Source organism: Rhinichthys klamathensis, unplaced genomic scaffold (assembly GCF_029890125.1).
Source record: "Rhinichthys klamathensis goyatoka isolate OS25496 unplaced genomic scaffold, OSU_Roscu_1.1 h1tg000362l_1, whole genome shotgun sequence".
NCBI classification, from domain to species: domain Eukaryota; kingdom Metazoa; phylum Chordata; class Actinopteri; order Cypriniformes; family Leuciscidae; genus Rhinichthys; species Rhinichthys klamathensis.
The window spans coordinates 1,015,144-1,029,827 of NW_026606871.1; the positions used below are offsets into that span (position 1 = coordinate 1,015,144).

The following is a 14,684-nucleotide window of genomic DNA, read 5'->3' on the forward strand; positions in this document are numbered from 1 at the left end:
CATGATGATGTTTAGTGTTTGTGTGAATGACACTGTGCATCTTCTATATAATAGTATTGACTTTCTTGTGGAAAAGCTGCTTGTGATGAGCTTTGATTCATCATGTGACTCTCATCACCACTGTGACTGGTGGTTGTCAGTGTATTACAGTGGTACCAAACAAATATTAGTACTTCAATAGGTCGGTAAATTACCATTATATCAGATAATGAATTTTTTTTTTTTTTACTGTAAATTTAAGTTAAGTGTGTAAAACCTAAAATGTTGCTACCGTATTTTTTACGGTAAACTTCAGGCAACAACAGCTGCCGTTTTTTTACTGCAAATTTGACTGAATTTTTTTGACAGTGTATCCATTCTGGTTCATAAACTCTATGATAATACTTAATGTTTTACAATTTTTAATGAGTGGAAAGGGGAGAGAAATCCAATAGCCGCTGCTTTCAGAAAATGTGAAGAGAAATCAGACTTTTAAGGCGCTGCCAGCTGAGGTCATCACAGATCTTTACAGGTGTTTAGATGAAAGTCGGGGAGCTGAAGTCCCCTAAATAGGGTCTAGGACTGATACTGAACTAAGGCGTTTCGCACAGAAAGAGCTTCTATTGGTGAAGTTCTGCTCTCACATCAAAGCTCTCCTTGAGGTAAATGCGGTCTGAAATGTGAGAGGCATTTCTATGCTTCGGTGGGGCTCATTACAAAATGTTCCAGTGAATCAATGAGGCATCTTTGATGCTGTTCTGTCCTTTTGAGGTGAAACATCTTTTGAAAGGCTGCTTAACTTTATATTTTACAGGTTTCGGGTGCAAACTTTACAGCTTGAATGGAATATACTGGCAGATATATTTAGCCAGGTTAGAGATATAAAACAAATAAAGGGACCTTTTTAAATAGATATAGTAAGTGTTAGTATTAAAGGAGCTGTATGTAAGAGATGTATTTCAATTAATCATAAAATGGCCCTGATGTGTCTCTAGACATTAAGAAATCATGTTCATTTCAAATACTTATATCACTGAAAACAGTAGTACGGCCACGATATTGTCATTTAAAAAGTGAAGTTGCAGCCCTCAACTGATGTTGATGTTGTCATCTTGTGTTTTGGCCTGAAGCCCCACCCTCCACCAATCTACCAATCACGAAGTCAGTAGTGTTTCGGCATCCGGGTTGCCAGCTCTGCTCTAGTTGAAAGCTCCTTGTAGCAGCCTATGTTCCTGCTGGATCCTGCAGCCTATCTGGCAACCTCAGTCAGGGGGGAGGGGGAGGGGATACACAGCTCTAAAGTAATTTGAAAGGGATTGCAGTACCAATTTTGGCCACAATCTTACATACAGCTCCTTTAATGAGTCAATTGTTGCCGAAAAAGACTGTCCAACAAATAATGTTCATATTGAAGGCTATGAAAACAAATACAGTGAATATTATCATGTAGGCTATGCTATATAAGAAAAAAGGGTTAAAATCACATTATTTTATATCTAAAATAAAACATAATGCTTTTTAAAGCAGAAGTTAAAATGAAAATAAAAACAAAAGCACTTTATAGTTTTACAGTTTACACTGATATCATAAAAATACACTTGTTTAAAATTCTACTTATGGCACATTTATTGTCCAACAACAAATATTATAGCAAAATGTATATTTAAGTCAGAATTATAGCGCTCCTATTCTATTGCGCTCGTACTTTACTGAAGTCTGTGAAGTTTAGCTGAGACTCGCTTGCATAAGCCTCGTCCACTCCTGACAGCAAAATGGAAATATTTTCATGACTTTCTAACATTTACAGATGGAGAATATACCTGTGAAATGTAAGTTACGCACCACATCAAAGGTAAGCCGCTTTAAACTATACACATAACTATATCTTACGAGTTATTTTGAAGGCTTTATTATAAAGCATTTCTCACGTTTAGGACAAATTGGATTATGCACTTTCCCTGCAGCTGCTCGCTCTGTATCCACCGCTAGTTTTCAGATGCGTTCGTAATATCAAACTATCGATAGGTTACACTTTACAATACGGTTCATTAGTTAACATTAGTTAGCTACCTTAGTTAACATGAACTAAGAATGAACAATTATTCTACAGCATTTATTAATCTTAGTTGATATTAATTTTAACATTTACTAATACATTATTAAAATGAAATGTTGTGTTTGTTAACATTTGTTAATGCACTGTGAACTAACATGAACAAACAATGAACAGCTGGATTTTTATTAACTAACATTAACAAAGATTAATAAATACTGTAACAAATGTATTGCTCATTGTTAGTTCATGTTAGTTAACTAATGAACCTTATTGTTAAGTGTTACCTCGATATAAACGGTATTGCCTCATCTTATTTCATTTATAAAAAACATAGATCAATATATCTTTAAAAACTCGATATATACCGACCAGCCCTAGCAATTAGGCTCACAGTTTTTGCCTGACGGATGAAAAAACACATCATCTTCTTTAGGACTTATATTTAATGAGAGACCCGAGCCTTATCTAGACACCAGAATATCACAGAGACTCGAGGGTGGGCTCTTTTGACTGCCTCTTTTTGCTGTTGATGAAAAATCACTTTTCCCGAGAGAATCTCAAAAGAACGGATCAAAGATTCGGTGCTTCCACACAGCACAGTAAAAGATTGGCTGAGAGCCAGACTATTTTACCTAAAATTTGTGTGCTTTACATTTTTTTATTATTATTATTTTGCAATATCATGTTGCACTTAGATCACGCTAAAATCAAATGCTACTGAAAATAACTCAAACTGTGCTGGTTATGTAAAGTGTTCAAAATGCGTAACACACGACGATCCGCGAAGAAACTTCCATTAAAGGTGCCCTAGAATGTTTTTTTTAAAAATTATTTTATAATGTTTTCTGGGTTGCCCTTATAATGTTAGTATATTTTTTAGATCAAAAAGAGTCATAATTTAGAAATAAAAGGCATTTTTCCTAGCCTGATTTTAGCCTCTGTTTGAAGGGGCGTGTCTGCTGTGTGTAACCGGCCTCTGCTGTGATTGGCTGACATGCTTGCATATGAAATAGCTATGTATTACATGTGAAACTCTCTCGAATACTTTTACTACAGCTATTATACGTTTTTACTATTACAGCTATCGAGATTAACGAATCGTGAGATGTTTTTAAAGTATTTAGATTAGTGCTGGGCCGTTATCGGCGTTAACGTGCTGCGTTAACGTGAGACTCTTATCGGGCGATAAAAAAAATATCGCCGTTAATCAAAGTTGGGTTGGGATCATAAATAACTTTTTCGAATATCGTTATATTTTCGCGCAATTCTAATGTGTAGTATGACGCCGCGCCTACTGTCACAGATCGCTCAGTAGGGTATTTTCCTGTCAGGGACACAAGGTGTACTTTTACTTTGTTACGTTGGGCGACGTTCCTCTCGTTACTTTATTTTAATGCAATACGTTGTTAAATGAGTTTATTCCAAGTGTGTCCTTTGTATGGGCATGAGCGATGCTCATTTACAAATGAATCACTCTTTTGAGTCGATTCTGTTCAAAGACTTCATCAAACAAGTTGTCAGATGATCTGTCTAAATCGGTTCGCGAATCAGTTGATCTGTTCAGTTCCTCGCGCACTGAATCGTCTGAAGCGCTTTCAATTCACACTCGGAGTCGAAACAGGAAGATTTAAGAGCATCAAGAGCGTTGGATGAAGTGGCCGATCTACTAGTCTAGTGAATGCAAATCTGCAAATGCATCATATTTTTGCCAGCGATGAAGATCTTTATTAGTTGAACATCTTCGTAAGCTGTCTGTGAATGAATGATTCCACAGGACGATACATTCGATTTCATTTCATTCAGGTAATGCATGTGTGTGTATTGCGCAGTGGCATAATCACACGAATAGTTTACATTGATTGAAACTAATTTGTTTAAAAATGAGGCTATTGCAGTAACAAGGCAGGTTCACATAAAATTCTTATGACATATGATGACATTATTTTTTGATCTAACAAGCATTGGCGATGCAAAAACGGAATGTCGTGCGTATTGTTTTTTTTCTTCTTCCAATTAGCCTACTATGTTAAAAAAAAAAGGACGAAAACATGTTACTTGTTCAATTATTAAACAGTTTGTTTGATGACAAATCGCTAAAGATGAAATTGGCCTCCCTTTCTGTCATTGCGTTTTTTTTTTTTTTTACGATATTCGACTTTTGCTCCTCGATTGTCGAATGGCATTTTTGGCAGAAATGCACATCCCTACGCGAGGCAAAGACTTACTTTTAGTCATTATTTGGGTAGCACACATATTCTGAATGCCTTCGGGAGAATTCAAATGAGCCATTTTAATCTAGATTAATCTAGATTAATTTCAATATGAATCTAGATTAAAAAAATTAATCTATGCCCACCTCTAATTTAGATCATTCCCATCACATAGGCCTACAATGTTGCCGTGATGAGCATTGAGCAAGCAGATCACAGTCTGTTGATCGCGAGAATGAAGATCTTATCACTGCAACGCAGTTTCTGCTCTCTCTAATGCTTTCACCAATGCAAACACGATCATGTAAATACAGTAAGAGCTTCGTTGTGCAGTGTAACGTGCGTCATTGATTTCATAACGAGTTTGGCAAGTGTCCAGATAAACTCCCGCTGTGGAAAGATTGTTCTTTGATCGCTTTCTGTATATAATTTATTCACAATTTAAATAAGTTTTTTTTCATCCTACTAAAAGAAACGATGTGAAGCTGATATTTTAGTCACTGGCTTGACTTACTGATGCATAAACAGTATTGAACGATTTTGAGAGAAAGATTACCTGTCTGAACTTGAACAATTACACATCAGAAAGTGTTGCTTGGTAGCTCGATCCGAGGCCAGCTCTGTATTGGCCCAAGTTGAGGAAACAGTCGTCGGTGAAATGTTTGGAAATTTCCAGAAAAAATAAAATTAACCCATTTGTTTCTTCAGAGGCTCGGATGAAGGAACTAAAAAAATACTTTTGTGTTCATGTGTACATCCAAACACTGCAACTGCTATGCTTCGGCTGCGCAGTTCCGCCTGGCATTGAACATGGGCTGGCATATGCACATTTTTGGAGTCGTATATATTAATGATCCCGACTGTTGCGTCACAGTTGGTGTTATGTGGCTGGCGATTCGCCTATTTTTCAGGGGTGTTTTTCAAAAACGAGATTTAAGTAAGAAGGAGAAAACAATGGTGTTTGAGACTCACTGTATGTCATGTCCATGTACTGAACTCTTGTCATTTAACTATGCCAAAATAAATTCAATTTTACATTCTAGGGCACCTTTAACGCTTTATTTTAAAGTGTCCTTGTTACATATTGTAACGGCCACCTAGTGTTAAGTAGTGTTCATGACATGTTGATATGCCTTTAAGATGACTTCTTCTATGGCGTACGTTATTGTATGCGTGCTGTTCTTATGTGAGCGCGCACGCTCATGAGTGAGAATGTTCGCGCAACGAGGAAGATGACCGCTCTATGGCTGACTGCTGTTTTATTATAATGTGTTTACTTCCACTTTGATTTGTAGCCAGGGCCTGAAATTAACACCCGACCACCTGCCAAATGCGGGTGAATTTTGCTATTGGCGGGTAACACTGTCAATCTACCTGCCACATTGGCAGGTAGCCAATGAGAATTGAGTGATTCATTAGGTTTTTTTTTTTACGTTTTCATTTTCATTGCGTTGGACCTTAGCTATAATGTGGCGGCACATTACTGGGGTAAAAAGGCCAGCTGAAACAAACAACCAACAAAAAGATGAGGATGAGTCAAAGAAAAGTAAAAGAAGACATTTTAATACAAAGTGGTCAATTGGCGACAACGGCAAGGTTCGTGAGCGGCTGATTTATGACAGCGACTGTTGTTTCATAACGTTCATGCGATCAGAAAGAAGATGAGGCCCTTTTCTGACTACGTTTGGATGTGCGAGTATTAAACTGTTGGTGAGATGGAATGAGATAATGTAACGCTGACGTAGGCTCCAGAACAATGACAGTTGCACAGATGTGTGCGTGTGCAACTGTAGTACATGTTGGGAGTTGGGAACCGGTGAGAAAATGTCCGGTACCCGGTAACTTTACCAGTAATAATATTAATTTAGTTCTGCTTAACGGTTCCTGAACGCTGTAACTAAAAGCTGTCAGGACCTAGCTGTCTACGTGACTAAATCAGCCATCAACACAGCCGCGGGTGATTTGTTTGCATACGAGCTGCGGTAGGTCTATAGATCTGTTGTGCGTGTGTGTGTCAAAATCAATGAATAAAAAGATTTTTTTAAAATGTATATTCTAAGTTATTATTACTTATATTGATTTCGTTAATAACTTGACAGCAGTTAAATGTGTACAAGTTAAAGAACAATATTGTGAAATTCCCGTTTTTCACCTTTAGGCTATGAGGCAAAAAAAAAAAAAAAAGGCTGGTAAAAAGTCTCTGTGGCAGGTGAATTTTGATATCCACCTGCCACAGTGGCTGGTGGCCAAAAAAGTTAACTTCAGGCCCTGTTTGTAGCGTTTTACAGAGTGTTTTCTTTTCCCTGTTAACATCCGCTCTTTCGACGTATGTGAAGAATGTGCTTAACTGAAGGAAAGCAACTATAAAAGACTCGTGGAACTACCAGTTCGTTTGCACTGTCTTTCCTATTTTTCATCTGGGCAGACATCAAACTCTGACAGACGTTACAATATGTTACATGTACTTACCAAAGTAATAACAGTAAATTATGCATAATTACATGCAACTAACCCTCAAATCCTAATCTACCCTAACCCTATAGTAAGTAGGCTTAGGCTACATGTAGTTGCTTAATATTACTCAGTGCTTAAAAATATAATTACACTGTAACAATGACACATTAAAATAAAGTGTAACCGAAACTTCATAAGTTGCAGTCATCTTTTACTTGCATTCATCACTTTGAAAATTAGGTTCTGAATCATTACCTTCTTCAACAATACATAAAAACAACTCAAATACAGCAACAATGAGTTTATAATGCCAGAACTAAACCTCTGCCAACTCGGATAATGGAATGTTTCCCCTTTATAGAAGGTTCTTGTTCTTCAATACCAACCAAGTGTCTGGAATGGAAAACTTTTTTTCCCTGAGGGGCTTTTCCCTCCTCAAACACAGAAGCCAGACGAAGCATTCCGAGTATATTTTGGAAAATGTACCTAACAGACTGGATCTGTAACATGGTCAGCTGACTTGGATCCAGCTCAGGAGCAACTAAAGTGCTGCTGCCTAAAGGACATTGTTGCTATTTGAGGAGAAGAGAGTCGGAAAGCTAAAGGGAGGAAATGAGGATAGTTTAAGCACATCAGAGTTAAGAAGGTAAACGAAAAGTGTGGCTTTGGAAACTTTTCAGATTTTTTTGTGGGTGTTCCTGGCAAGTCTAATCATAACTGGGATCTTATGATTATAAGTTGAAACTCTGCAATTTACATAAGCTGTATGAACAGTACAAACAACGGTATTTGAAAAGATAGTGTGTGTATACATATATATAGTCACCCACTAGTCACATGTCTTCCTTTGATCTGTTTTCCTGCCACTCATCTGTTTCTATGGTTACTGTTATTTAGTTCATCATCTGTTCCACCTGTGTCTAGTTAATCATCTGTGTCACCTGGTTTCTGTTAATCTGTGTTCATCAGTGTTTGTATTTTGTTCCTTTCAGTTCAGCCAGTCTTTGTCCGTTCTCAGTCTTATTTAGGGGGCTTTTACACTGGGCTCGTTTGCTGCGGTCCGAGCCCGAGCGCGTTTGTTCCCGGCGCCCCCCGCAGCGTTGGTCTGGTTTCACACTCAACTTGATTCTATCGAACCCTGGTGCGTTTGCGTGCATGTGACGTCATCGCAAACGTGCACGGCGCATGATAGAAAACAGAACGTGGGTCAATATTGTTTTGTTTTTTTATTAATTCGCTGCTATTATGTGCAGTTGAGTGAACACTACAGGTTTACTGTGCGTGTGTCACATAAGGTGGACTTCTGCTGCTTGCAAACGGACTCTTTTTAGGAGACAGTGGATTTCCAACTTTGTTGCCCTGATTCCACGCGCAATGCACGAATACACTGCACGCAGGCTCACTCTCGCTCGTATCCAAGGTAAATAAACACTATCATCCCTTACAAGCGTTTTATTTAACTAAATACATCACAATAAGCTAAAAACGCATGCGCAGGTTACTTTACTTCCTGAACAAGTGCGCACCCGAGTCCGTGTTGCTTACACATTCACGCGAACCGCGGCACGGTTCGGGAGCAAACGAACTCAGACCACTTCTTCCAGGTAGTCTCGGGTTCGGTACCCCAGTGCGCACCCGGGTCCCATGACAGCGTTCACATTAGCGATTTTTCATGCGAACCGTGCCCCGTTCCGAACTAAACTGCCAGTGTGAAAGCCCCCGTGTGTTCATCCTGCCTGTCTGTACCCGTTGGAATTATATTAATAGTAAAAGTTTGTATTGGAGCTTTTTGCCTCTTCGTCTTCTTCAGCCTATACACACCGTGACATTTCCATTGCAGTTTTGCAAGACATTACTTATTTGAATTGCCTGAAAAAACACCTCATGCGAGGGTAAAAACTTTTTTGCTTAATATATGGGAGTTATTGCAAAATTGACGTGTTTCCAATGGGCGTATTTTCAATTCGCAATTTCAATTTGCGCAATTTGAAGGGTAAAAGAAACGCGGCTAGTAATAGTGATTCTCACCATTAATTAATTTATTCATAAATATGACTGTTACTCACAATATTCATGACAGAGAGCACATAGCTCACAACTCCTTTGCTTCCATGGTACTCCACCATTTTAGAATCAGCCACTACCAGAGTCTCGACCCACTTCTCAGAGCTGATGGATCGCTGTCTGATGCGCCTGCGCCGCTGCCGTCTCTCCCAGCGCTCTCGTTGCCTCTCCACCTGCTCTGCTTCTCCTAAAGGACCTAAAGAGAGTCACACTGGATGAATCATGTGACACCTGGGCAAAATTATTAAGCCTCATTGAATCCCTATGGGCCCTATCATACATCCGATGCAATGCAGCGCCAGGCGTGACGCAAGTGTGTTTTGCTAGTTTCAGCCTGACGCAGTTATTATTTTCACGTCGTTTAAATAGCAAATGCATTTGCGCCCATTTGTGCACCCATAGGCTTCTGGTCTGAAAACCAGGTGTTTTCAGGCGCATTGTTGGCGCGTTGCTATTTTGAGGAACTGAAATAGACTGAGCCATTGACCAACTGAAACCTGGTCTAAAGTCAATGGCGCAATATTTTTTTGTTATTTAAAGAGCGTGTTAGTAATGTGCACCTATAGGCGGGTCCACACTCACATTATTACACACACAGCAGCACACAAACATGCCAAATATTAAAAATAAAAGAATTACAAATGTAAAAGATTATTATTGTGTACATAAAGATATGGGGGAGTTTGCGCTTTAACCTCACACACACACAGCTTTAACCTTGCGTACGAGCAGATCAGTTTCCTTGCTAGAGAAGCGTTCAGTTTTTCCGCTTGCAAATTCCTCCATGTAAATAGTGAATCCGCCATGACGCGAGCGCAACTGGCTTTTAAAGGTAATGTGAAATTATACTCTGATTGTTTTTCTGCACGTTATGCCCAAAACACACCCATTACTCATTAAGAGAATAGGGACAACCCTTTTAGACCAAGCACCGGGTGCGCCGGACCAGTTCTCCTGTCCTTAAACTAGCAAAAGTGGATTCACTTGCGCCGTGCGCTTTAGACCATGCGCTTAGATCCTTAAAATAGGACACTAAGTCTGACCTCTGACCCCACAGGTGGCGTTGGCTGAGTGCTCCCCGAACAGAGGTTGCACCAGCTGGCGTTCTGATTGGACAGCATGTCGCTTATAGATGGCGTGAGTCTGTGGGTTTGACTCTTCTTGTGCCGTCTCCAGTGGACTAATGAAGAATTCCTCTTCTGAGAGCTTGAACAGCCCTGTCTAGAGAGAACAGAAGGTCAAGGAAACACGACACAAAATTAAACAGCTTAAGAATACATTCACTGTCTCACTAATTCACTGCATTTGTATTTTTTGGCACCCACTTGTTATTACATGATTATTATCACTCAGCTTCCAACTGAAACTAAATATAAAAAAGCAGCATTAACAGAAGTATCATAAAAATATATAAATAAATATCTTATTTCAGCTATTTGCCAATGCAACATTTCTAATTTTTATTGTTTAACTTAAATAACTAACTAAAAAAATATTGAATTAAAAAAAAACTATAATAAATATTACACAAACACACAACAAAATGACTAAAACTTTAACTAAAATGTAAATATTAATAAAACATAATAGTTTCTTAATTATCCTAAAATAACACTGTTATCATCTAAATACTAAACATATTTTTAAACAGAATGGTACAGATCTACAGGCTCAACTAAAATGTAAGTATCTACTAAAACTTCAGAGTTAAACTTTAGTAAACTACTTGTCAGAGATGTGTCTTTAAAGGATCAATGACAAACTGCAAAAGAATCTGCAAAAGAAGTGAAAAATCTTTCAGAATTATTTATAAAAAGTTTTTATTTTATTTTATCTGTATCATGGTAAAATGTAGTATTAATTCATAAATATAAATTTTGCTTTTTGGGGGGTCATACTACATGACATTTTACAATATGAAATAACCTTATCTTTGTCCAAAAAACAAAACAAAAAACAATATATATATATATAAGCTGTGAATTACTATGCTAAATTCTTTCTATATCCAAAATTTCATTATTTTTATAGAGGCTTTTTTTCACCTCTTCCATAATTTAAGAATTCAATCCAGAAATGATGTGCTTATTATTAAAGAGGTGTATTCAAGACATTGTATTTATGAATTGGATTTTCTTATGTATTTTCTAATACAAACATTCTAATAAATAGTCAAGTCACCTGTGTCAAGTCACTAACCTTAAATCAGTTTGCTATATATTTATATGAAAAAAGACAAATGTTACATGATCCCTGGGTTTGTGTTTCTTGTTTTTGCTATTTGGACTTTTATTTTGAAGTGTATTTTCTGTCCCAATCATTCACATCCTCATCATTAACTCCAGCATAATAGAACGTTCAGGTTTGATAGGCCAGGTCCAAAAACCCACGAAACACAAGAAACACAAAACCAAGGAACATGTAACAACAGGGTAAGCTTTTACCCAAGTAGGACATTTCTCTGGATTACCTAGATCACCTGTATCAACATCTTTTGTTCAGCCTGAAACAACATTCCTTCCAAACAGTCACAGCTTTAACCTTAACTCTAACCTCTGACCCAGGGGTGTCCAAACCTGCTCCAGGAGGTCTTGCAGAGTTTAGCTCGTACAGTACTTGCCTCTACACACCTGCCTAGATGTTTCTAGTGTGCCTAGTAAGACCTTGAGGTTCAGATGTGTTTAATTGGGGTTAAAGCTAAATATTCGCAGGACAGTGGCCCTCCAGGAGCAGTATTGGACACCCCTGCTTTAACCCTATCCTACTCACAGGGAGAATTACGGGAATGTTTTACTGTGAACCAGAACCAGACGTGATGCCATAAAATTCCAGCAACAAGCAATTTGTCTATCCACACTAGATGAGGCACGACTACAAGACAACCAAATCGATTTAAAATCACAGCCAATTAAAAGAGCACCCCTAGAGGCAAAAACGTGCGAAAATGTGCGAAAAAACGTGTGATATACAATCCTTTACGCACGTGAAAAACACAGATTTCTTTCGAATTTCTCACAGGCCTCTAGGGCCGCGAGTCAAACAGGCCCAGCACGTTTTGTTTCGATCGGCCTCCGTTAACCTTGTCTTACAGCCGCTCGAAATTCTTTGGGCGATGTTTTTCAAGATACGCAAATGTCCTCGTAGACAATCGCGGCACGCTGGACAAAGACACTGCATGCCAGTTTTTCAGTCAATCGGACTAACTGTTGCATAGCTATTGTCGTTTTTGTTTTTTTCCCCATTTTATAGCATCACCAAGTGGCCAGTCGCCACGTCATTTTCATGTGACCACAGACTGAGCCCATACATAGGTGTACCAATTTTGGTGAAATGATCTCATTCCATTCAAGAGGGATGTAGTGAAATTGTCCATGCCCACTTCGAACATTTTGGCGTCCCGTTGCGGATGTGTATCGAAATTTCGACTCTTTTTGATAATTAATGACAATCAGACTCCAGAGAATCTCTCTGCATTAGTTTGGTTCTGATCAGGCGAAAAACCTAAAACTAGTTTGCATATTCGTTTTTCCGAAAAATCTGAAATACCCAGAAATTTCACCACGGTGGCGATCCTCATCTTGAGCCAAGGATTCCAACGTATGGGGTGAGGGGGGAAATCAATTCACATATGAATCGCGATTCTATCTTCCGCCGATTCGAATCGATTCACTAATTAAAAAAATCGATATTCTAAATGTTTAATAATGTGATGGTGTCGTTTCAAAGAAGGCAACAGTGGAGCACCCACCAAACAGTTTAGAGAGAGCACAGGCTTGACACGGAGTAAGCATTATGAATGAAGCTTTTACTTGACAACAGCAGTTCATATCAATATATGAACAAACAGAAAATAGCCGTAAATAATGTTTAGTTTAGTTAGTCGAGCACACGTAAAGCTTTTCTTGCGATTCCAAAATGATTCTCACCCCTACCAACGTAATTGCTAAATAATTGGGTTCCAAGGATTCCAAAATAATTGCTTTAGCGCCATCATCGAGCTGATTGGTGAACGCGAACTTGCCTTGGTGACATTGTAGACGGGGTGGGTATACGATCCCTCAAAGTTTCAAGTCTCTACGACTTACGGTTTGGTCTGCCCGATCACTTTGAGGGGTGAATGCTGATTCTTGGAAATTCTAACACTTACAATAGGCTTAAACCCCTAAATATATTATCAACAATAATTCCCTATTTTTACTATTCTACATAGGAACATACTGTGAAACATCCAAATACAAGTATGCTTATGGACTCACCAGGCCATTGCAGGTGCTCACAGCTGCTTGACCCCAGGTCAGTTTACTGCTCCAGACATCTCCCAAGAAGAAGCAGAGAGAGTGGCCATGACCGTGTAACGTAGACCCTTGCAGGCCACCGTACCTTCGCTCTGTGAGGAATCCAGGCGCTAGTAGATGAGGGTTTAGGGTGAGGTTAAAGTGCAGGTCCTGACCACCATACTGCAGACGGTAGAAAACCCGGGTCAGGCTCTCTTTGTTATTTGCCGTCTCTCTCCTCTGAATTCGACTCACGCGGTGGGACACAAGATTGGACAAAAAATGTCCTGATGAATCCACTCGGATAGGATGAACAACTTCATAGTTTGGAAATCCATCAAGAGAACTATCTACAAAAACAACAAGGTAACTATTAAGATAAAAACTGTCACATACCAGAAGTGGAATTGTTTAATAGTTATACTTTGTGCCAAAAGACAAATCGGATGAAAAAAACAACAACATAGATTTGCGATCTGAGCCCCATCTTTTAATTTGTGTAGGGTTGCGTCTACCGTTGTTGAGGTTTTACTTTAATTGGGATGTAAAGTTCACACTAGGGGAAATATCAGTGTCCTTATTATGCTACTTTAAAGGGTCCCAATTTTGTTTTGGAGATCTCCTACAATAGGTTGCATGCATCCAAGGTCAAAAAACACTTTCATTTTCTCATAATATACTGTACATTGCAGCATCAGCTCTATTCTCACATCTGAAACAATAAAGGCTTCAGTCTCTCTAAACCCCTCCTTTCCAAGAGCCTGCTCTGATTGGTTAGATGGCTCAATCTGTTGTGATTGGTCTACTCTGCTCTGATTGGTTAGATGGCCCAGTCTGTTGTGATTGGTCTACTCTGCTCTGATTGGTTAGATGGCCCAGTCTGTTGTGATTGGTCTACTCTGCTCTGATTGGTCAGATGGCTAAGTCTGTTGTGATTGATCTACTCTGCTCTGATTGGTTAGATGGCTCGGTCTGTTGTGATTGATCTACTCTGCTCTGATTGGTTAGATGGCCCAGTCTGTTGTGATTGGTCTACTCTGCTCTGATTGGTTAGATGGCCCAGTCTGTTGTGATTGGTCTACTCTGCTCTGATTGGTTAGATGGCCCAGTCTGTTGTGATTGGTCTACTCTGCTCTGATTGGTTAGATGGCCCAGTCTGTTGTGATTGGTCTACTCTGCTCTGATTGGTCAGATGGCTAAGTCTGTTGTGATTGGTCTACTTTGCTCTGATTGGTTAGATGGCTCAGTGTGTTGTGATTGGTCTACTCTGCTCTGATTGGTCAGATGGCTCAGTCTGTTGTGATTGGTCTACTCTGCTCTGATTGGTCAGATGGCTCAGTCTGTTGTGATCTGTCTACTCTGCTCTGATTGGTCAGATGGATAACTCTGTTGTGATTGATCTACTCTGCTCTGATTGGTCAGATGGCCCAGTGTGTTGTGATTGGTCTACTCTGCTCTGATTGGTCAGATGGCTCAGTCTGTTCGGTAGTAGAGCTTGGAAAAGTGGAGTGTATTAGGTAATGGCTCAGATCTAACTTCCTCAATGGGGTGTCGGTCAGAACACACTGGATTCAGATCAGTTCAATCCAAAAGGATGTTTATTGTTCCAGTCTTAACAGTTCACAACACAGTGGTACACACGATGTA

At 39.1% G+C, this 14,684-nt stretch overlaps 1 protein-coding gene across 1 annotated transcript in view; it reads right to left on the reverse strand.

Moving 5' to 3' along the window:
• LOC130069344 (A disintegrin and metalloproteinase with thrombospondin motifs 7) overlaps positions 1-14,684 on the reverse strand; it is a 100,072-nt gene that overhangs the window by 74,585 nt on the left and 10,803 nt on the right. Inside the window, 3 exon segments of the mRNA XM_056233168.1 lie at positions 8,766-8,950; positions 9,807-9,984; positions 13,020-13,387. Of these exon segments, the coding sequence (XP_056089143.1) occupies positions 8,766-8,950; positions 9,807-9,984; positions 13,020-13,387 (731 nt within the window).